General features: G+C 36.3%; 1 protein-coding gene across 1 annotated transcript in view; it reads right to left on the minus strand.

Moving 5' to 3' along the window:
- The window catches only part of PRKN (parkin RBR E3 ubiquitin protein ligase), a 685,723-nt gene that overhangs the window by 349,181 nt on the left and 310,729 nt on the right, over positions 1 to 25,813 (minus strand). The window contains exons 5-6 of the mRNA XM_042820470.1: positions 22,575 to 22,658; positions 2,731 to 2,846 (exon numbers count right to left, since the gene is read on the minus strand). Coding sequence (XP_042676404.1) covers positions 2,731 to 2,846; positions 22,575 to 22,658 — 200 coding nt within the window. The remainder of the gene's footprint in view (positions 1 to 2,730; positions 2,847 to 22,574; positions 22,659 to 25,813) is intronic.

The raw sequence follows: 25,813 nt of genomic DNA on the forward strand, positions 1-25,813 counted from the left end.
GTCTGAGATGGAAGTGCGTAGGAAGCAAAAGTGTGTCACTGAATTCCTCCATGCAGAAAAATGACACCCATTAACATTCACTGACACTTACTGAAGATTTACGGAGAACAAACAGCGGATGTGACCATAGTGAAGCAGTGGGTGGTTCATTTCAGCAGTGGTGACAGTGACATGAAAAATGAGCCACATTCTGGACAGTTATGCAGATTTTCTATGAGAAAGGCATGCAAGCTTATGTTCAACACTGTTGAAAATGCATAGCTAATGGTGGTGACTATGTTGAAAAATACTATTTGGTAGATGAGAATTTGTTCTACCAAATAGTACTTTTTTAGTGACCAACATACACCACAGAGGATGCATTCAGAATAACTCTTTCCAGAAGACACACCATATGAATCACTACAGAGTTCAACTGTTCCTTCCATCAATTCTCTATTTTGGCCATCATTCTACAGTTTTCATCAGTATACATTCTCATGTAAGTAAGGGTGCTATCTGCACTGAGGCAGTCAAGGTACAACCAAGTCAATTAACCAAAAAAGAGAGAGGATTTGAAATAATATTCTCTAATGCCTGTTGATTTCATTTTTTCCAGTTCCACTGGCCAGTACAACAGACCTGCCTGCAGTCAAGAGGAGATGAGGAGGTGTGCAGGAAAACGCCCTTAAAATCTTGTTAAGTATATAAGAAGACAGAATAGCCTCATTATTATTTCACTACATCTCTTGACAAATGAAAGAGGAAATCTATGCCTACTGCTCCAGGAAGTGAGGAGTTGAATTCTGCTTACATAAATTTATTAATACCTTAATACATAAAAAATACCTTAATACAACTGGGAAAAAAAAAAAAAAAAAAAAAAAAAGCTGTTGAAGGACTCTTCTGCTCATTCCTTCATTCCTGGGATTACAGATTTCAGTGTCACCTGCCAACAATTCATTCCATGTCCTACAAGACATACTAGGATGGAAGCACATTCCTGTTAATTTTTGGAGACTGATGAGAAGCAGCCTACAGACTAGCTGTATCCTACACTATCGGCCATCTCTTCCTCACAACACAGCGTGAGGCCAATAGAAAAACTTCTTCCTTCCCTGTTCGGTGTATAAATCCCACAAGCTTATCTGTAAATGAATGCTCCATAATTTTGTGCTGAGTTAGAATTCTATCCTGAAACTGAGGTTTCTATAGTTATTTGATGCCTTTATTTAAATAAATGAGAATTAACATGCTTTGAATAAATAAACTAATACATAAATACATAAACAAGTAAAGTTTAGGAAGCCAAATATCCTTGGAATAATTCAGCCAAGAAAACTGAGACAATTAAGTCTAAACTCTTTGTTTCCTTTGGGGTTTTGTCACAAAACAGGGAAAGAAATTACGAATTCATTATTATGAGTGAATAGTTCTGTACTGAATACATCAACTCAGAGGAATGTCAACATATCCATTTCAAATTTGATTGAAATAATTGTAACCAGCTCTCAAGCCTAAGTAAACACATTTATGACTGAAATTCTTCACTCTGATCCTTTGGAAAAAGAGAAAGCTGGGCTCAGAATGGAAACTCCATATTGCCTTTAATTACTGAGAGGTTAATACTGGTGCATACCAAACCATTAGGATAAACAAAGTAATTCTGCACACTGTGCTTGCAAGACTCTTCAAGAGATGCAGAGCAGCTCCACAAAGCCTATGTATATGTAATGAGATTGATACTGTGCTCTTCTTTTCAGTATACAGTTTAGTCTATAACTAAGAGACACATTCGTCAACCAAATATTGTCAGCAACAAAACAGCTACTATCAATTCAGTAGCACATAAGAACAACATAATTACACAAGGTCTGGGATAAAATCAAAATAACAACCTAATATTTCTAATAGGAATATTTTGTCCAGGAATACAGTTTATTTTCCCAAGATACCCCTAACAAATTTATCCAGACTTCTTGCTATCTTATAAGATTACAGGTATTTTTTTCTAAATAGTTTATCCTTTTTCATAATACAGATGAATCAGCAGAAATACTTAAAATATATTTAAAATGAATAACATTTTTGTTATTGGTTTTGAGGATCCACCTCAAATTTCCTATCAGCAGATGAATGTGTTTCAGATAATTCTTCACAATAGTGGTAGATGTCTTTCTTGGAAATTAATTTTTAATCATGCATTTGTGAGCAATGTTATTCTTGAACATATGTGCTGAATTGCCATACAGTAAGATGGATTACAGTATTTAAAACTGCAGTAAACAAGAATATGAGAACAGATGAACCATCAGTAATTTTGCTTTGATTTATAAAACAAACACCAAAAGGTTCCTGTTGGAATGTTTTGTCCTGAACGAATATTTTGTCAACCTCAAAATCACAATTTCATTCACTGTATCTCAAACACAAACTAGAGGCAATGATCTATACACCTACACGACTGCCTTAAGCACTCAAGACTGGCGCTAGAACATAAGCAATCAGATTTCCACCTGTAACTTAAGTATCAAACTGTATTCATATTGGCAAGGCAATGAATACATCTGAAAGTGGCCCTTTTTCTACCACAGTACTGGAGAAAAAAAAAAAAGAAAGAAAAAGAAAAACCCCACACATTTTAAAAGGTAAGCGTGCACAGAAAAAAAAAAAAGAAAAAAGCTCTTTGAAAGTGATAAGTACGCTGAAGCACTGAGACTGTGAATCTCTGACACTGTTCATTGTACTCACCTAATATCCGTGCATGTTATACATGTGATACCGCGACTGTTTGTAGTAACGAGGTTCAAAGCCACAGATGTTTCACTGTCAGTTGTTGGGTGTGCTCCACATTTAAAGTAAAACTCCTGAAGTATTGAAAGGAGAGATAAAGAAAAGATTATGTAACTGCAGCTCGTGTCTTCCCTTTATCTTAGGCTAACTGACATTTGAGACAACAGACAAATCACCACTGCCAACAGAAAAGGAGGACAATCATTAGGAAAGGTTTAGAAGGAATCCCCTGCAAAAAGTAGCAGTCTAGGTGCATGATTTGTTCAGTCATTTCACAGAAAAAGATATTTCCTTGTGAACTGATTTGATGTCAGCGTTAAACCCTATTAGAATTTTTGAATTTATAGAAGTGACTACCCCTTGACTTAATCTAAGCATCAAAGGCAGAGTATTACGAACTATAATTGTACATATTTCCAATTTTTGTTTTTTTTTGCCACAGATGTTACCATTTCGTGAACTTCAGAGGACAAAATCTTGGCTTTAAATTAGTAAAGCCTGGCCCTGCTTTTGTGATGTTGGAAATCTACAGAATATGATTTTACTGTGATATTAAAAGAAAGCTCTCTTAAGACACGTGTTAAATTTGCAATTATAGAATCACAAAATGGTTTGGATTGAAAGGGCCTTTAAGATGATCTAGTTCCAACACCCTTGCTACAGACAGGGATACCTCCCACTAGACCAGGTTGCTCAAAGCCCCACTCAGCCTGGATCAGTATACACCACACCACATTTGAATTAACTTGCCTTAGTTCATACAGCTCTACATAGCCACTTACAATGCTGTTCTCAGCGTAATACTTTTCACATAACTGTGCTTTTTTTATTATTATTATTTTTATTTTTTTATCTTTTTCTTTTCTCCCCAGGGAAGACCATACTAATCATGCTGAGATTCAATAAAGTTTTGCTATGTAAGATTGTTTCACACATCCAAATCACTGTGTGCATACATAATAAAAAAAGCAGTCTGAAAAAAGGAGCCACAGATGACAGTTTAGAGGGTTATTGGATTTTTTCTTCCCCCAAAGACCTTTTTTCCAGTATAAAATAGTGAAGGTTTGTAATGAACACAGTAAGACTGATGCAACTGAAACATGCATTTGGAAGTATAGATGCAAAAGGATCAAAAAAAGAAGCGGTGAGAAGTCAAGAAAGAATGATAGGTGTTGATGGCATCAAGATCACATATGACTCTTCAGACATCCGTACAAAGGAAAAAAAAAAAAAAAAAAAAAAAGAGAAAAGAAGGATATAAAAAAAAATATCAACAGTATCATTCCAGCCTTCCTTCTAAGATGATAAATTCCTCATCTCTGAGAAACACTGATATGCAAGAGACTGAACACCAATAACATAATCAAATTCCACCATACGTTAAGGACTCACTTCTTAAGGATGTACTAGCAGCATTTTATTAAGACAGCTAAAGGGCAAGAAGATAGTTTAAAGATAATTCTATTTTTAATATAATCATCTCTACTTATTTTACATAAACTCAGTTTTTTTTTTTTTTAAAAACAACCAAGTCATCCTTCTGTACAGTTTCAAAACACTGCAAGCCAGCCCCAGGTAAGAAAATATGTTTAAAGTCATCCTAATAGAATAGACCAGACTTTTTCCATATTTTTTTCTCATCTTGTTCAGGACCCAATTTAACACAGCACTTAAGTTCAAGTTGGGCAATTAAGTTCAAGTTCAGCAATCATGTATGAGGCAATGGAAGTACGTATTCAACTGGAGTACACTAAACATTAAATAATGTGGAACTAATTTATTTTCAACTTTCAAAAACAAACCCATAATCTTCATTTCATATAGTTTTGAAGCTTAGGGTTTTTTTGCTCTGTAGTTCTATTTTCTTTTTCCCCTTCTAAAGGCATGAAATGGTAAGACAGATTTATTATAATGCAGTAGAAGACGTGAAAATACCTTCTTCCTTCAGTACATATTCCACACAGAACATAAAACTAAGAGAACACTAAAGATCCACTACTCTTGAACAGATAAAACTATGGTCAAGGAAGTACACAATGAAAAGATATATATATTTTATAAACCCCTTACCTCCTTTAGTAAAACTTTCTTTGGCTCACAAGCAAAAAAGAAAAATTGAGCAAAAAAAGGAACTAAGCCTAAACCAGGTGAAAAAGCCTCAGACGTGAACATTTGTTTTTGCTATTTATTCTTTTTTTTTTTTTTTTAGAAGATTTAATACTCGTAGACTTTCATGTGAAAAAAGCCAAAGCAACAACAACAACAACAAAAAAAAAAAAACCAAAAAAAACAAAACAAAACAAAACAAAAAAACCCACAAGACTACATTCCCAAATGGCTCTCTCAGCAACCCTGGGAAAATTACTTCTGTTTACCAGCCTTAAAACTGCTTTAAGAAAATTCCTGTGCTAATTAGATTTATAAAATACTTTGGTGTTTCTGAACAGGGAACATTACAGAATGCAAAAATATTATTTGAGATAACAAAAGAAATTATTGCCATCCTCAGAAACTACATGCTGAGAAATTGCCTGCTTGAGCAAACTACAATTTAAAAAAATAATAAATCTCAATATTAAATGCCAGAAGAATAGAGGGCTAGTTAAAACTAGAGGAAAGAAATTTAGATTCCATGTTGAATAGTTTGTAAACTAAATTTTCAAGATTCAAGACTATAAAAAGTCATTACGAGTGCACTGAGACTCACAATGCAATAAAAATAATTCATGTATGAAATGTGAACCCTTGTAAATGATGTTGGCCTGCAGAGTGCCCAGCTGCACAAAGCTCAGCAGGACAGTGCTTCTGCAGGCCTGAATCACCAGCACTGCACTGGGAGCTCTGAAACATAGCAGGTTCAGGCCCTGAAAATGCAGTGTGAGCACCTGGCAGTTCTGGCACTTCCACATTTATTTTTAATCATCCTAATACATATTCCAGTTATTTAAGGGATTTTAAAAAGGCATGAATTTGATTAGTTTGCAGTTGCAATTAAAAACTTAAGAGGCTTGGGTTTATACATTGTGTGAATAATTCATAAATATTTGTTACATAGTATACGTTTACAAGATTATATTCTAAACATACACACTGCCTGAAGCTTCAGTTTTAGTAAACTTCTTCACTGGTTACAGTGTGTTGGCCCAGAGAGCTCTCTGGGCTGGATGTCTGCAGTTCCTGGAAGAGGCAGGCAGCAGCTATCTACCAGCTTTGCCAGATCTGAACAACAGGCACACTCATATTATATAAGCTCTAGTTACACTTCCATAGATTAACACCAACATATCTTTCCATACTTAATTTATGCTGCTGCTGCGCAAGACACTATTTTCACAATTTTAACCTCACAATAAGCAAAGTTCACAGTACAACATAAGAGCAATAGGTAAAATTTTATGCAGTCTGGTTTACTATCTGACCACCTCTAAAATACTTAAAAATAATAAAATTACATTATACCACCATTCAACATTTTTTTCTCAGTTAGTAATGAATAAATAAATGAAAATTTAATGAATGTGGGTTTTTTTGTTTGTTTGTTTTTCTTAAGTATTCCTGATCTGCAGTGAATAAGGATGTGAAGGAATTGCTGAGAAAGCTTAGAAAAAATTTCTAAGTTCTGTAAGTGAGTACTTTTATGATCACCTTATATTGCAGTGAATACCTTTAGATCATTTTCTTGCCTAAAGGCACAGTTCCCATGAAATTGTGAACATTCTATTAAACATTACAAATGTCATCCTCTTGGTGGTGCATCAGATAGATTGTTATTCAGAGAAAGGAGCAGGCACTGCTGTTACATACTTTGTCATTTTCTTCATTCCTGTTACCATTTTTTGTGTCACACAACACTGTAAAAATTGCGAGGAGAAAAGAAAAGGTTCAAAAATGCACGGCAACTGTATGCAGCTTTCCAAGAAACTCTTCCCTATGAGGAAAATATACTCCAATTTCTCAAAAACAAACAAACACCTTACTTGTATCTCGAAGGGAGGGGAAGGAAAAACAACCCACCCACCTCAAAAACCCATCTCTCTAAATTCTATCTTGCCAGGTAAAGGAGAAGTTTGCATATCCCTAATTTCTGACAACAAGCGAACTGTCTTCCAGATGATCATGCTAACACAGTAATTAAAGTGATCAAAGACATGCTTAAACCTTCACGGTGAAACTAACACCTGCCAGTGAATATGCAAGACAGTTCCAGACAAATAGTATCCTTTCAATGGCCGTTCCCCACCCCAGTAAAATGTACTGTCTGAAACAGTACTGCTCTTTGCTAACAAGTATCAAGATAGCCTGCATTTAAACCCCATTTCATCTGATGCGCAAGTTAGACACATGAAGTAGTTTCTACAAACACTTTTAACTCACTGCTGTGATAACTGCTTCAAAATTCTAAGGAAGCTCACACTGAATTCCTTGTTCCCTTTTCTTAACAAATTATGGTCTGAGATAAGGCTTTAAGATGGTGGTGTTCTATGCTGTTGTTGTTTTGTTTTGCACATGTGTAATGCACACATTTACTTAAAACTGATAAGTAATTTATTAAAATATTGAAAACACAGCTTTCATTTTTCAAATGATTAGCCCTTATATATCTCGCTTCATGTATCATCAGAACTATTCTCCTGAAAGAGAGAAAACTTCAATATCTTCCTGACACACTTCTGTGATAAGGCTTTGCTGCCTTTTCCAACTAACAGCTTAAGCAAGTATTCAGTGTATCTTATGACAAACTCGGAGAAACCCACTTCAGAACAGCCTTCAAATCCAGCATGTTTTCAGAGATGTTTGGGGAAGAACATTTTAAGGTTCCACATCCCAGCAGAACTGGAGGCAGTAGCTTTCCTGAGCACAGGAATCTCACTCCAGTGAAAAATTCAGAAAACATCATGCATTACCTATATATGGACCAGCTGCAGTTTTTAAAGTTAAACAAAAAAAGAAACGTGTCAGACAGAAGAGCTGTTTGAGTTCCATTGTTTAAATAATGAGAAAGGCTGTGCAGCCAAAGGACAATTCTTACAGATTACTGCAGTCGGTTCTTTCATTAATCTGTTATTGACTCAAGATGGTGTTGTGTATGTTAGACTGCTCCACTTCCTTCTATGAGCCAACAGAATTTTGACAAGATTTTGTTACTGGGAGACATCCTGCACAAAACAGTGGCTTCATTACCTGCTTCCTCATTTCTTCATGCAGCTTCAGAGATAAGAGCCTCAAACCAGTTACCGAGCATTGTGTGCATCATGTAGTACATGGACTTATGGATTTATTTATAGATTACAACTCTACATGGTTTAGTTTTACTAAGAAAAGACTTCTAAGATTAAAAAAAAATATATTAACCATAATCCAAGTTTTAGCAATATAGTTAGATCTAGAATCAAAAGATACATAAAGAAATACATAAACATTACTGTATTTACCTAAATCTCATCTGAGATTTGTTTCAGTTATATCCAGAGTTCATCTGGAACTGCTCTTGCAACTTCTGTGGCTAATAAATTAACTGCTACTATCACCAGCTTTTTTAAGGTAATCTCCATTCAATCATTCAATACTATTTTTATTTTATTTTATTATTATTATTATTTTTTACTCAAAGTTCCAGTAAGAATCAAACTTTCCTTCTATGAATTTTCTGTAATTCACAACCTCAATGATTGTTCACAATATCAGAGGTGTAAAGACTTTCAGCTGACTTTCCTGGCTGGCTAGCTGACTTTCCAGCATGGCTAGCTGGGTCACCTTCTAGGCCAATCAATGATAAATGCATTCATAAAAAGGTTTACATGGATGACATCCTTAGTTACGTAAAAGCAAAACTTCTTTCAAGGGAAAGGATTTATCCATAGTACTCAAACAGCATTCAAGCAGCAGCACATAACTGTTTGTCATCTGAACACTATAAAAAGTAGAATAATGTATGCATTCATTGTCTATTAAGATTAAGCAGAACAATAATGGAGGTTAAGTGGCAGTGGATTTAGACGTGTATGATCATTAATAGATTTTAGAAATACAATAATGCAAAGATTGCAGATGCTGGTCACATTAGCTATTCACATCCCAATACTACTCTTTCAAAAGAAGTGATCTCTGCATCCAGGTAACATTTGTTTGCCCTAAAAACAGAACATATGTTCAGCTTTTCAATTTGAAAATAAAGACCACATAAAAAACTCAGTACCTGATCTCAGACTTACATAATTCAAAATAGAATCAGAATAATCAGCAAGAATGAAAGGAAAAGTCTCAAGCCTTAGACCTGCAATTGCTCAGAATCTCTGACATAGAACACACAGTAGATGGATGAACAACAGCTCATGGATGCTGTCAGAAGTGTGAGGTTTGAAATAAATGCCTTTAAGGAACTCAGTGAGAAAACAGCACTTAGGAGAGATCCAGCATTGTATAGGGCCCCTTGTTAAAATAGAGTTCATAATCACACAGACCTCAAAACTAAACTGCAGTATTTTTTGAAAAGAAGAACAATTAAGTGTTGAGATACTAAATTTTAATGTCTGTTAAAAGCATATACTTATATTTAATTTGGCAATTGACAAAAGCAGCATAAAAAAGTAAAAGAAGCATGAGTATCAGTTTCAGAGTAGCTGTTTAGCATGTATTATAATCAGCATATCCTGAACATCAGTGCTGATTTCTAGGATTTAAACTTCCCCTTAAATCTCTTTTAAAGTAGAATCCAACTGTTCAAATTTCTTAGTAAGTGTTTCCTGTAGAGAATCAACACTTTACTCTGCGCTTAATTTCCTCAGCAATCAGATTTGATTTTTTTATATGGAAACGCCAGCCACAAAAAGGGCTCAAGGAGGGAGAAATCTCAAATACTACATGACATCAGATCCTCAGCCTGTGCTTCTTACAGCACAAAAAGTTGTCTGCAATTACAGCTTCGAGCGATTTCTTTCTTTTTCAACCATGCCAACAAGCTCCTGTGGAAAAGACAGTGATGACTTTTAGAAGATTACAGCATAAATCTAAAGTGTATAAGAAACAAAACTCCCATACTTGAATTGTAAATAATTCACAAGTGACATTAAGTTGTGCTATCACCCCCAAAAATCTCATCTTGAGATTCAGAGATGTCAGCAGAGGTAACAACTCATAAATATCTAAGGAAATGAATAATTTTTGTAACTAGTTACCTTCCATCAGTACTGCAAACAACACAGCCAGTTTCATGGTCCAGTCTGCAAATATTATCATGGCTTTGCTGTATATACATCAGATTCCCATCCCTCTGATCCCAATTATAACCAAAATATTTTAGTTTCATCCACCCCTGGATATCAAAGAGCTAGTCACATTCAAAGCTGATGAAAAGCTTTGAAAAATCCCTGACTAAAAGGTATTGTTACCCCAACAACCACAGGAAAAACAAACAAAATGTTATTTTTGGTTTTAGGTTTTTAGCCTTCAGCTAGTATCACTGGTGTCCTAGAGTCTCACATCCATCCATTCACCATACAGATGATCGTAATATAGACAAAATGCAGTCCTAAGACGCTTTCCATTTAGCACTAGGGCTGCCTCAGGGATAGCACCAGTGTTTATTGTAAGGACACCATGCAGACAGAATTATGCTGTAACCCTACAGGAGTGGCTCTCTGCCTCATCTCAGTACTTCAGCTTTGAAAGATGGAATGTTTTGTTCTGCCATCTTTCCAATGCCTAATCTATGGATCAGGACAGGAATGTGGACACAACAGTCAAGACATTGATTATAACAGGAATGGTGAGAAAAAGAAAGGAAAGAAGTAGAACAAATGTTGTTTTCTGTCACTGTAAGAAATATGCTCGCCTTTGGCTCTTCACTCAAGAGTACTAGCAAATGTTTGGCACTCCTGGAATTGGCAAAAGTTTTATCAATTATATGGCTCAGGAACAAGGCCTTTCATTTCTCCCAGTGGTAAGCAATCAGTTCAGAGAGACAGATTCCAGCCAACCGAAGGAAACCCACCTTAAAATGCATTGAGAAAGGATCCTCAGCTCTCACTGTTTTGCTCTGGAAACTTGGTTCTCGTTGGCCCTCACTACTCACTAAGGCAATGAATGGAATAAAACTAAGCGTCTGACAGCAGTCAACAGCAAGCAGTTGTCACCAGGTAACAGAGTGACCTGTGACCATAACAAGAGAACTGGAACTTCTGATACTTTCATCTCGTCCTAATGAGGCAGGACAGGGGAAAAACAAAAGCTATGTATTTAGACTGCCTTCATTGCAAAAACAATAACAAATCCCTAACTTAAAGTAATAGTAATTGTATCTGAGCACAATAAGGCTATAGTCCCACCAGCAAACAGCTGGCTATTATACATTATCCAAGAGTATTTCTATGTTATTGAGCACATATATACAGATGCAAATCTGACCTGTATCCACAGGTGCCCACCACTAGTCCCAGTCCCAGCATATGTGTAGGTGCACATGGGCACAGTTCCCAACAGGGATTTTGCATCCCTCCTTGTTCCTTAGAGACTGAGGAAATCTGGTAGCTGCAGATATGCTGTGCCATCTGGCCTTTGGGAGTAAAGAATTTTACCAACAACATTTAAGCTTGTGGTTCTCTCATTAACATTGAGTGCAGCACATTATACATCTCCCTCAGCTTCTGGAAGCAGACCTTCTTCCCAAATGGCACCACTGCCTCATCTGGTTTCCTCTGCTTTTCTGACCAAGTAGGTGGCTATGGGCGGGACTCTTCTGTACTTCTCTGCAAAATCATTTCTGATAAGTAGGCTTTTATCTGTAGAAACATCTGTAAATTCATTCTTAATTTAGCTAAAAAAAAAAACAACTTGAGTAAACAGCAACTGATTTCCTCAGTGGGATCAGAACATATTTTGTTTTTGAAAATGTGACTAAGAATGGACTTAAATAACAAACGAATCTAATAATACGAACACTATTAAATGTTTTCACAAACAACATACATTACTAAGTTCTCCATTTGACACTTCAAAAGTTATTTTTGTAAGATCTATTTTATAAATAATTTTAAACTGTCAAAGATTGATCTTGTAAATTACCTCAAAAATTTACTTCTGAAAAAATTAAAAATATATTTCTAAACTATTTTAAAAGTATATTTTCTAAACTATCACCTCACAAAGGTAAGTGACCAAAATCAGTGTCTTGTAAAGGCAAGGAAGGCAAGAGGTTACCATCAACATCAGATAGATTGTCCAGATGCGCTGTCTTCATCATAAAGATTCAGATACAGTGTGCTAAGTCCTAAGAGCACCCCATAAACAGGTGGGTGACATGGAATGCACCACGGCGGTTTGCCACATTTTGCAGGAAGATGCTCCAATTCACACCAACAGGGAAGTTGGCATCAACAGGATGACTGATTGACATTAGACCTGTGTTTGACTTGTAATCAAAGATATGAGCAGACAGAGCCAAATGCAGAAATGCTGTTCTATTTGGATTGAGTTCCCAGTGCAGGATGTAAAGCTTGCAGAGGTAACAGAGCCAACCAAGATGAATTTGACTTCATACACAATTGTGTTGTATTTACACAAACATTAAATGCAATAACATACTTGTTATGACAAGTCTTTTTTCAGACCTTATAATTCTCTATAGATAGCATAAGTAACTAAAAACCAAGTGCTTGCCAAAAGCTGCTGTGCAGTTACCATTGTCCATGCACTTCTTTTCCATTGCTCTGTTCTCAGCACAGGCATTGCCTCGATGAACAGCAGGAATGCTCACACAACTTAGGAAAGTTCATGCAACTCACAAACTAATTTTCCAACATATAGCTTATGTTTGTATGTTCTGCATACATAGTAGACATCGGATAAATACACTGTATAAAACAGTTCCTTCAGGATAATGAGTAAAAACAGAAAATATACTTGTCCATAAAACATACACCTTCAAAAGGTGCAGGTCTGTATCATTATAAAGATGCAACCTTAAATTTCACATGGAAATTGCACCTTACTATCTGATGTGGTTGTGCTTTGTTTTTCCCCTTTCACACGTTTACAGTGTGAACTTCTCATTTAACTCCTATTATAGTGAGTTGACCTGCTCCAGAGGAAACTGAATCCATCACTTACAAAATGCTGTCTATGAGAGTGAAGGATCCTGCAATTAATAGTACAATAACCTTTCCAGTTACTTTTTTCCAGAATCATAATAGGACTTTCCTGAGCAGCACGCTGAAAAAAAAACACATATCTGAAGTAGAGAACCTGAGTTTGAGTTATTCTTGAGCACACAGAGCAAGCTTCTAGTTCAGCCCCTAGGAGAGTGGGTATATAGCTGTCGCATTGTGATTGCAGAGCGAGAGGAACAACCAGATTTGCAAATCTCCTCACAGTTACATTAAGGTGAAATGACACTAAAGGTCCATACGTAAGGGGAAGAAACATCAACTTTAATAGGAGATTTCTATAAAACAGTTGTGTTTTATGTGTTGGCCCTCCAACAATTGTATCCAGCAAAGTCCTGTGGTTTTACAGGAAATTCAAGTCTTGCATTATTTAACACTTCAAGAGAAAAAGATCACCAGTCCTGGATGCAAGATCAGCCTGTGAATGGTGGTGTTCTGTATGGTATAGAATAAAGTAGAATAATGAGAAAGGCCAGGCCCCCCCATCACCTATTTATAATAACCAAGAAAAGCAGAAAGCTGGAGGAACCATCCCCTATTTAAAGTTGTAGTTGGCTCCAATTCCAGGATTGGTTGGAACACTGGACACCAGTCAAATGAAAGGAGCAAGCATTGTTCTGGGCTCTTCCAGGAAGGGCTGAGACAACAGTCAAATTATGGAAAGCGATATCTGGTTCCTTCATGTGGCTTACTTGTCTCTTGGGGAGTTGTCTGGGCTCAGATTAACAGTCATTTGGGACTCTTCTCTATTCCTATGCATAGACACGCTTCATGTTTTATCCTGCCGATCATGCAAAATGCTGAATTGGTGTGTAAGGCAGACTGAATTCCTGGACCCAAAAAATTCAGCTTAGAGACACTATTTATGATGCTCGAGATTGCCATGTGCAAAACAAACAGAAGAAGCACATCACAATTCACACACACTTCCTCAAACTAAGGTCCTCTATGTATTGCTCAGACTGGCTTTTCCAGTGAATGTAATCCACAGAAGCATAGAAGCCAAACCTGCCACCTGTCCTGTGCCCAGAAGAGGCAGCAGTGCCCTTCTTTAGTAAAGCAGGCCAAGTCCCTGTCCTCCACACACTGGAGGAAACAAGCAACATCTACTGTTTTTGTAGCAGAAGACAGTTCTCCATGGGACGTAACTACTGGTAAGCAGATAGTCCCTCTAAACTACATGAGTTCAGATTCCCACCCCCTGTTCCACACCACCATTGCAACAGCTCTTTCCCAGTGAGAGGCCCCGAGCATTTCATCACTTACGTGTTGGCTGAAACCAGGACAGGAATGCAATTTGAGATGTCACTTGACTGAAGAGTAAGCATTTTTTCTGAGAAAATATTTTTTCTTATAGTATAGTAAACCCTATTTATTTTATTTTTATTTTAAGCCTCTCCCAATTAGAGAAGCTCCGTAAGTATGAAAGTGAGAACTGGGCCCTTGAACAGCATGTTCTGAGACTAGATAAATATACTCAAAATGAATTCAACACATAGCACTTCACAGTCTTTAAAGTAAAAAGAAAATGCATAGAATGATGGAAAACAGCTTTACTTTAAATGTAGCAGTGAATATTATGCTAGCGTATGCGGGGTTTAAGGTTCTTCTAACCATTGCCGCTTAGTTTTGACTGTAGGTTGTTGGTTGCATTTTTGTTACTAACATGAACTTTTTCAGTATGGTTCATCTCTTGGTTCACATACTTTTTATATAATCTACACATTCTCAAAGAATAATTGAGACTTCTACTAGTATTTTGAATATAAAGTTTAATTAAGCTGTACAGGTCTGGTAGGTCAGATTTCGCTAAGCTAGAAAAAGCAGTTAAAGGAAATTCTCACAGAATTCCACCACAGCAAAAACTGATTTACCAAGAATTAAGCCATCACAGCAAATCCTTATTGACAGGTTAGTGATCCTGCAAGCAAGGCACAATTGTCTAGTGGTGTTTAAGATAAAGCCTCCAGAAATCAATCTGATTCAGTCACTATTGTTGCTTTCCTTCAACTTCGCAACTGCAAATTTACAGGGGGCTGATATTTTTGTTCACAAACAGATTGACACAATTACACCTTTTAAGGCATCCTAACAGTGGTGCTTAGTGAGCAGTTGCTTCCTAGTAGTTATCATGCTAGCAGCAGAAGCGAGTGGCTCCTCTTTAAAGCAAAGGAAAACAAAACCAACCAATACAGCTTCAATATTCCCGTGTTGATTGTGATGTTGCAATGGTGAGGCAGCATCACAGTGAGACAGAGCTTTGCACATCAAAAGAATGAAACCTGGTTTCCATTATTTCCTGGCAGCAGAGTAAGCACTACCTGCAGTTACTTTGCATCTATGCTTTCAAGTATTACAGTGGAGAAACCAAAGTACCCAATTTCAAAACACGTTTACTGAACTCCTAAAGAGCTACTACAACGTACAGTGTAACTGATCAGCAGAAATATTTCTCAGACACATAAGATCTCATAAAGACTTGCAAGAACTGTTTTCTTGCATGGTACCATAGCCAGCAGATAATGCACTCTTGACAAACTTAGAACATGTTTTAAATCATTAACTGTGCTGAAGCAAAGGGAGTACTTGAACTCCAAGCATCCTTGCAGCAATCCAGTTGAAGTATTAAGTATTTCTTACATCACTGTAAGAACTTCAGTAAGCTATTTTAATGTATTTATGCAGTTAATTGATAAATATTCAAATTGACATCCCATTGGGGAAGCTGCTTAAAACACACAACAGTATTAACTACAGCATTGTGTATTTAAAGCTGAGTGTAAAGTTTCAGTATCTTCCTGTGCTGAACCATTAAGGAAGAAAACAGAGTCAGAAAGACATCTGTCATGACAATTTAAGCTTGCAGGCTCGGAACAAAAGAAATTCTGTTTACACACATCTTTTCTAAGCTAGAAATACACATTGTATACTGCAAACAACCATATTTGACATGTCCTGTATAGATGTAACATTGAGAAATCAGGCACTTCTGACAGTAGTTATTCAAGAAGCATCCACACAGGTGTGAACCATGAGACACAGTGATCATAATTCGTAGCAGTGTTCCCAGCATGAATTACCCCAGTGAGAAAAACCGTCAGATGATGCTGCTATGTTATTTCCACACAACTATGGATTCTAACAGAGTGTGCTCATTTTCAATTTCATTCTGATTTGTAAAAATGAGCTTATTTCATAAGCTGTATGGATAGAAGCAGAAGGCAAATGAAAGAACACACAAACTGCTCCTCAACCAGTTACAGGCACGGTCCCTTGGAGACTAAAAGAAAAGTAGATACTGTTAATCAAAACCCACTACATTCAAATTTTAGAATCTCAGACCAGAACATTGAGCATGAGAACCATAGGTGGGAAACAGATTTCATGCCAAAGTAAGTCTCACAGCAGTTTTTAGATCTAACAGAGTGTATCACATAATACGCTAACCTGCAAAATGACAGTTATTAACCACTCAGTCACAGTGCTCGCTAGATGTGAATGAAGAGTGCGCTCCTCCATATAAGCGCTGTCTGACGTTTCTGAGGAGAGAGACTCCTAGATGCCTGTACTGCGCCCTAACAAAATCACTTTCGTCCAGTTTATTCATAGATGACTGGAAGAACAGCTCACATGCTTGAGTGGAAGTCCAAGGTTTCAGTCATCGGTAATGAATTCACAACCGCTGCAGACAGCATGCTACTGTTCACATCTTGTGGATCAAGCAAAAAAAATCATTGTGTGAGCATTACTGAATTGCAAAAGACCATCCTTGAACACACTAGAAACGTTGTCATAGTGCCCATGCAAAAATATGTATCAAACATTCTGTATTTGAATTAAAATTTGGATCTATCTTCTGAAACAGAACAAGTGCAATGCTAAGATTTGGAATGGATTTTGCTGTACCTTCTTGAGTTTGCCAGTTTCAAATTAACAGCACTTAATTCAGAGTTTCAAATACTGTTTTTCTATTCATTTGGGTCCCTGAATGCTTGCAAGTTTTCTAAAACTGTAATAGACCAAAGACTTGAACAGTAAAATCACCTCCATGTAATCTGTAGAAATGACTTGTAGAACAACATACAACACAAATAGAATGACAATAGCACTGTTCTCACAACCAGGCTCAGGACTGTGTTATAGCAATAACATGTGCTAGTGGGAGTCACATATCCTCCCACATTCCTCTCAGGTATAAGAATATAGATCATACACCAGTCCATTTAACCCCATGTCTTGACTCTAATAGCAAGTTAGCAGTAGATGTCTAGAATCTGTGCATAAGTTAAAAACAAGAACACTCACCAGTAAACAAAATATAACAGCTCCCAAATAACCTCCCCCCTTCCCTTCCCCCCCCCCCCCCCCCCCGCCCCCAGTAAATAAATAAATAAATACACACACAGGACAAACCTAACACGGTATTTGCCTAGAATATGTTCCAACCCCCAGCAACTTGCAGCTCGGACTTCCTATAATGGAAATGGTATCTTTGCATTTATTAGTAAGCAATTAATTTCTCAGCCATTAATTCCCCACTTTTTAAACACTTTTAATGCACACACAATGCATTGTGATAGAGTTCCACAGTCTAACTGTGCAGTATTGGTTGTTCTGAACATCAGAACAACTGGAAGACAACCTTATCAGACCAAAGCATGGAACATTATAAACCTGGCACAGCAGTGCAATGTTGTTAAGTCTTTATGACAGCTAATACAGAATGGATACAAAGTTGTTCCTCACTGCAAAGCATCATCAACATGCTTCTCAGATGTCCTAAAAGAAATAGAATCTCAGAAACTTTGAAGGTGAACTTTCATTTTCCTTTGGCTTGCTGATACCATCAATCTCTTTCAGAGTAGTCAAGGAAACTAGATGGACTGTGAGTGATACAGGATTTTGTTGCATCAAAACTATGATCTGCTCGTATTCCTTAATGTTGCACCTGGGACATTGACTACCTTGCAGAATATATAAGTATCTTACAAAAGATCGTTTAAGTGCTCTTTCACAAAATCTAGGAGCGTCACTAAAGAAAAGCTGAAAACTTGTTAATCAGAGCTCTGAGTCTTATAAAAAGCTTTTAATAATTCCTCTAACAGGACAGATCATCAGCTCAACTGAGAATGCCCCTCAAATGCTGAGGCACTGACGCTATCTGAAAAGTTCTGAAGAACTATCATTGAAGGAATTGTGAAGTTGTGCTCAAAAGAACTGCTGACTTTGTAAACGCAATTTCAAAGCAAAACCTAGTAGATGGGAATGATGCAAAGTAATTGTTCACAGAAGACAAAGTAAGACACCAGGAAAAAAAAACAAAAGAGCTCTGAAAGCATGATTAATGTCCATGTTTTCAAATCAGGCTTTCTGGAATTGAAAGACAGATGCAAAAAATAATGAGCAACAAAGGATTTCTTTTTTCTTTCGGAAGCAGCATTAACCACTTAAGAAGAACATCAAAGGGCAGAGAATTTGTTTGAAGAAGGCATTGTAATCTTCAAAATATTTTATTTGATCTTTTACAAAACTGTAACGTTTCCTTGCATGTAAATAGAAGTGGTGGTGGCAATACAGGAGATGTAAAACTTCCCAAAACCATCCAATGGAGAATATAACTGTACAAGTTCCTCTGTGTTTTCCAAAATGTCTATGTAATTTCAACTGACAAAAATGATCAGGAACTCTTATTACTATCTTGGCAATATGAGAAAACTGAAGAATAGATCCAAGGACTCTGCTTGATTTGTTTTACATTTTTTATAGTCTCAAAAATTATGCATTGGTCAAAAAATATATCTTAAAAAATACTTTAACAAAAAAGCAACCTGTGCAATATGTAACTACGTGATCTAAACCATGTTTGGTGTATTTAATAATGGTGGGCTTTGACACTTGCTTTTGGCCATAAAACATGTCCAAAATACACTGTGAAAATGTTGTATTTGTACACGGGCAAAGAGTGCATATTATTAAAAAAAAAAAAAAAAAAAAAAAAAAAAAAAAGAACCAAAACAAAAACAACAAGGATAGATCTTAATAGTAAAAAATCACCGTAAGCTTTCTCTCCAAGATAAATAATTCAGTTTTTCTGTCTTGGTATAGAACCTTATAATTCATTTTTTTTCCTTTTACAAATCATTGGTTTTTCTGCTGTAAGAAGTGAAGTAACGGATTTTTTTCTTTTAATAAGCAAAAATCAACTGGCTCCAGAATAAGGTTACTCTGAGAATACGTATGAAACAACGGTCTAATTATAGTCTTCCAAATATGAAACAGGAAAGTTAAGAAAAAAGACTTAAAATAATCTGCAACTACAATGCAAAGAACTCCAAAATACATAACAGACCTTCAAATAAAAACGTCAAATGTCTTGTTTCTTCACCATTCACTTGTCCAAAATGAGTACTTTCACTTTTAATTGCTGTTAAGACATTCTTTTAAAGACCTCACATGCATAGAAAAAAATACTGTAACTTAATTACAATACTGTAGATTACTCTGAAGTCTGTGCTATTTTCTTTGTTGTAACTCTTCCCCCTCCTCCTCATGCACACACTGCCTTACAGAACGCAATGGTGGTGAAATAAAACAGAACAACCTTTAGAGATTGTTTTATCAAGACAATTTTAGAAAAGCATATAAAGTCATAATCTAGGGCAGTATTATATGAGGCAAACTAAGTAATTATAGGCATGTAAGCTTGACATCAGCCCTAGATATATATGGTACTTGATAAATAAAGGAAGAATGTGCAATTAATGTCAACCAAAAATGACTTATGGTAACTACATACCATCAGAATAACCTGATATTTTTAGATGATTACAAGTTTAATGAAATAAATTATCTACACGGGTTTCTCTGTGGCATTTTATATAGAATTGACATTTTGATTAAGAGACTAACACACTAAAATTGATGTTAGATAGATTTAACTGATATGTTTCAAAATATTATTTCCCCACACTGATTAATCAAATTTTACTTCCCAAACTTAGTGAAACACTAAGTGATCATCACTTAGCCCTCTGATATGCAAAATAGTTATTAATTTTCTGAAATAAAAAGTAATTGCTCATAATCTCTAAAGAAGGCAAAAGTCTGGGGAAGAGAAAAATAAAATGATCAAGTCACTGAAGAACCTACACCAAAAGCTTGCTCAGTAAAGATCACATAACATGCATTTTTAGAACAGGCAAAAATACAGTTGCAGCTTAAGAAACAAGAGCTATACATACAGCAAGAAGAAACCAGAGCCATACTTACAGGATTCTGTACAGGGTGGCAGAAATTAGAAAGGACTGATGCTTTCAAAGAATAATTAGAGGAACAGAAGACGTACAGGAAACATTCTTGTTGAATCTTTTAATAAATTCACAGATATCAACACAACCAAGCACAATGTATCACTTCCTTAGCTAGCACTGACGACATATGAATGACATTATGCATCACTGCCTCAATGGAAGTGATCTTCCACACACTACAGAAACCCCTTAGACTCGTTCTTCTGCACTGTATTTCCAGCATATATCAGTAAAGCTGATGAGAACAAGGACTGGCGATCATGCAGCTTCTGCTAGCTGCTCATATAATGCCTCATCTGTCTCTTCTTTCTGGTTTAGGCGGTCTATAAAATACTTCCACGAGGATGTTCACCTTTCTGGTCCTTTCCCTGATCCTTATCCACAGAGATTTAACCTTAACATTCCCAGCCCCGAGCTTAACAACATCAAACCACTAACATAGAAGACATGCCACCATCCCTCTTTTCTAGACTATCCCTTCTGAAGAGCTTATAGCCATCCACTGCAGCACTCCAGTTATGGGAGCAATCCCACTGTGTTTCCACAATGGCAACTAAGTCACAGTTTGCCTGCCACACCATCGCTTCCAGCTCCTACTCTTTGTGGCACATCACGTGTGTTGCATGCATTGGTGAAGATGCACTACACCTAAGCCCCTGGTGTCACCCCCACTCTTGTCATCATTACTCTGGGCTCAAGTCCAGTGGGCTGGTTTTAACCACATTCACCTTCATAACTAGTTTAAAGCTCTCTCAATGAGCCCAGCCAGCCCTACCAACAAAGATATAACTCTTACTTAGCAACTTTACAAGATAATTATAATTGGTACACAACACCAGACCTCACCCACGCTGTACAAATGTTTCTCATGGGCATTACAAATACCATGGCTTTATTAATGCTCTAACCTTTCCCAAACACAGTCTTTCTAGCACAAATTCCAGAAACAAAAAAGGAACCCTTACACTAAATATTTTACTGGCAGCAACTCAGACTGTTTGCAACATTACAAATTTCACTCCCTTTTAAATTCTCCATAATCACATGCAGATGTTGAAGGTGGACAAAATGTTTAGAAAGCTACGAGAATCTAAACAGTAATGTTCAAAACGTATAATGCTGATACAAAATAGAAAAGAAACACAGTGCCCCTGCAGCTCAGCAGGCCACATCAAAAGAAGCATGGCCAACAGGCAAGGGAGGTGACCCTGCTTCTCAGCTCAGAAAAAAGACCCTAATGACATGTGAAACCAATACAGGTTTCACCAATAGAGCTTTACAGCATTTTGTGACACCAAAAGGTAGAATTACATTCCTGTGCGATGGAAAAAATGGCTGTTCACCTACAAAACAAGATTTCACCATTTTCCAACGAGTTTCCTGATAACTCAGGTTCAGCAAAAGAATGACCTCGGGGCTCAAATGATGTAATTTCTTCATAAGTGGTTTTTGCTAACAAATTTCAACTCTCACATATGAGTAAAGCATTCATGTATTTACTGGTTTAAGAAAGGGAAGACAAAGAGAAGACTACATCACAAACAGTGAGTGCCTCCAGAGAGACGCATTCATGATGTCCTAGTCTGGAAAAGCTTCAAGGAACAGAATCCTTTCAAAAGTACAAAGTTGTGTGTTTGTCTTTGAAAGCAGCATCCAGAAATTGTACATCAAGTGAAGTTTCTTCCTGAAAACTTCTAAGTGCTTCTAAGAGCTCTTTGGTATCAAATACTGTTGAACCATATCTAAAAATCAAAAATATCCAAATATATGTATTTAAAGGGAAACTTTATTTCCCATTTTTCTATTTTAAGCATCTGAGATGCCTACACTCTTTCTTACTCAGGCTTTTCATTGATGTCACTCCAAGAAACAAACTGAATAAGCACAGGTGAAGATCTGGCAGAAAAGGTAGCTTGAAGAATCAGCTTCTGCTAAAACATTTGAAAATCTCTAACGTGAAAAATCTGAATTATATGATGACACCAATTAGAAGCTTTGAGAACAATAACATATTCCCAAAATAAAGAAGTAAACATCAGCATAAATACTTTAAGAGCAATAAATTCTGCATTTAAGGTAAGCATACTTGAGTATTTAAGAGCTCCCCCAAAAGCAATCACATAAAACAACTTCCTCCTTCATACCAAGCAGCAACTGATGAAGTTCATCCTCTTGCTAAAAATTGAAGATGTTATCCAATGCTACACCTCATCTAAAGCACACCCTACATGTCAATTTACATTAACTTCCACAATTCTAATAAACGTAGAACTACTACAAATTATCATTCTCATAAGTGCCAAAGTAGTTGGGGAAAATGTGACTATCTTACCGCTACGGTTCCATTGCACTTCGGGGACTGGCAAACACCTGTTATTCTGTTTGGAATCAGCACATCATCCCAGCAAGACGGGCCCTTCAGAGAAAAACAAAACATATGAGGGTTTTTATACACTTCATAAGTAAACATATAAAAATTGGTTTTGTTGCCTCTTTCCCTGACCTCATTCCTTTTAAGAGTTTTGGGGTTTTTTTTTTTTTTTTTTTTTTTTTTGAGAGAGAGTTTTATTAATTTAATGTTGGAATAATACAATCAGGCGACAATATTCATGAGTAAAGTTCAGCCATTCTCATACACAGCCCCGCCATTCTGCATTCAACACTGTGAGCAGGAGTCAAAGGTCAGAGTCAAAGCAGGAGGTGCCTTCTCAGCTTAAAACTGTGAACAAATCATTATTTAAAAGCTACAAAGATTCTGGTTGGCCCATAGTTTACTGAAAGCAAAAAGGACACAAAGGTTGGATATGGAAAGCACAGCTAGAAATACCAGAGCATAACAAAAAACAGGTTAAGTAGCTTCTGTCTCTTTTCCTGTTTAAGTAACTGTTCATTGCTAAGTACACTAGAAAATAATAATAAAAAAAAAGAATTAAAGATTGCTATTAGCATCTGCAAAATATTACAGCTAATATGAAGATATATCAAATAGGAATGCGTATACAAAGACATGTATAGAAGCATTCATAAAAATACCAGCATATAAGAGATTTCAAAAATTAACACTAGCAGCATTTATTTTAATATTAAATCTCACATCAGTTAACATTTAATCTGTAGACAATAAAAATTAGCCAGGCAAGTAGATATGAAGCATAAATATACCTACACATATGGAAAAGAGCAACTAATAAAATATCAATAAAATATTTAATACTCTTAAATCTCAAGAGTGTTTGGGACCAAAATGCTATGCAGTATTCAAAATCTACTTATGTCCTCCAGTGGCAAACAGAAAGATGGAGTTTCTGAATGCATTCTTTATTTCTTTCCTAAAAATTACTAAAATGTGATTGACTTTGCTGGCCTGCACTAAGCACTCAGGTACCAGCTAGATGGAATTGTCATACCTCCTAGATATCACTCCTGATTTTTAAGTTCTCAAAATCCATCATGTATATATACAATCTGTGTTTATTTTAGCTGTGCATATCACTTAATATTAACAAGCATTTAATACTGTCTGCTACTTTATCGACTAGTAACTGAGTATCCTAAGATCTTCATTCTGCATTTCTTCAATCAGACATCACTTTTTATTCTACTGAAGTATTTATTGCGGAAAAGCTTCATCATTGTTCTATACGATTCATGGTGTGGTTTGCACAAAAAGGTGTATTTGTTTGTATTGGGGAATGCCATTATTCATCTAACTCCCCTATGAAGACTGGTCATTTAAGCTCTCCTTTTTTTCATTCAGTAAATTGCCTGTCCATGCAAAAGTCTCATATGACAATTGAGTTTCCTTAAAGCCACTAATTAGGAAATTATATCAGTATCTTGGAAATCCAAGTACCTTGTAGTAACTGTTATGTCTCATTCACACAGTTGTTCTCTCCCAGAGAACTCTTAAGAGGAATATGGTAGAGTCATGACCAAACCTTAAAAAAAAGGTCCAAGTTATCCTTGACGCCACACATTTACATATGCACAGATTCTCCACATTAGAGTATTTTCTTCTATGTCATTCAATCCATGTTTCAGACTTACTAGCCCAACTTCCTGGATTTGTCCCGAAACTTTTCTCCATTCTTTTAAGCATCCGCTACATCCTGCACTTAGTGATCTTACAACACCAGAAGAATTTTGTGAAAGCGATTTTAAACTCTGTTCCAAGTTTTGCTATTTCATATTGAGTCTTTTGGAACTCTTGAGCACTGTCTAACCCTGACTATGTTTGTTCCTTTCATATGCCCCAGTAACTGTCCTTCCAACAACAGCTCCTGTGCCAAACCCACAGAGGGGTTTCTAATGGATACTTCCTCCATTCCTCCATTGCATACACTCTTGTATATTCCCATAAATAGATGAACAAACTAAATTTGCTTTTTATTATACATTAAAAGAACTTGACAGTTTTTCTGCTGTTTGCGAGTTAAACCCTTCTTATTCACTTGCATAACTGCACAAAAATGTTTAAATCACCTGAACCACTTCTTTTAACCCAATTATTTCTAATACTTTTCTGAGAAACAGTCCCTTGATTCTAATAACCTTCCTTCCTTTTTCTTTCTCTCTCCCAACAGTTTAGTCCTTGTAGCTTCCTTTCAGTCCTCCTTAAATTTCTGTTCACATAATTTTTGAATCTATTATAATTTCCACATCTCCTGGAAAATTTAACTCTTTTCAGCTGACTTTTTCCAAGGAAGTACCCTTAATTATCTGCCACTTTTCTTTTTTGAAATTAAGCACAATATACATGGCTTTCTCATACAGCTGAATGATGCCAAACATAAATATATCACTATCACTGTGAAAGGACACATGCTCTTAATACTACTGAGGTATGCTGTATGATCTTCCCTTGCAGGTTATTTCAACCCCTTTTCTGTAAAACACTCTGACAGCACCTAAAAGCTTAATGTTCAGATCACAAATTGACTCAATGCTTACCTAATTTACATTGCAGCAATTGAAATATTCCATTATCATTTTTTTCATACATGTCTAAGCTTTTGGTTTACTGAGCATGTTAGACCCACTACCATCATCTGTTCAAGTGGCTGCTAATGGGAGTCTTATATTTTTCCTTTTCAAGGACATAATTTTATTCCATAAAGATGCTGTGCTACTTGTGGACTTGTCAAACACAAGCAAGACTAACAAGGTAACATTCCTCAAAATCTACCTTTCTTCCTCCTCCCATCTGTTTGCATGCATTTATTAATTCCTCTAAACTGGAAAAATATGATTCAACTATTTATATTTCATATCTTCGGATAATCCTCATGTAATTTACGTTCTGGATGGGTGCTATGAAAGAAGAGCAAGTAGTAAAAAGAAAAAGTGCTTTATAATTATTATTTTTTAAACAAACATCCTAACACCCACAATTTTCTAGTCCTGTTAGTAACAGGAAGGTTTACTATTGATATTACATCATCCCTTATTAATCATAAATTCTGCTTTTACCTGCATGATATTAAGACTTCCAAAGTCAGCAGTGTTATGCCAGTACACACACCAGACTCCCATAATTGCTACACAGTAAGGTAAATTAAGAGTTTCATGAGT

The sequence above is a fragment of the Centrocercus urophasianus genome, unplaced genomic scaffold (genome assembly GCF_019232065.1).
Source record: "Centrocercus urophasianus isolate 14NV4802_14NV808 unplaced genomic scaffold, USGS_Curo_1.0 seq_10, whole genome shotgun sequence".
NCBI classification, from domain to species: Eukaryota; Metazoa; Chordata; class Aves; order Galliformes; family Phasianidae; genus Centrocercus; species Centrocercus urophasianus.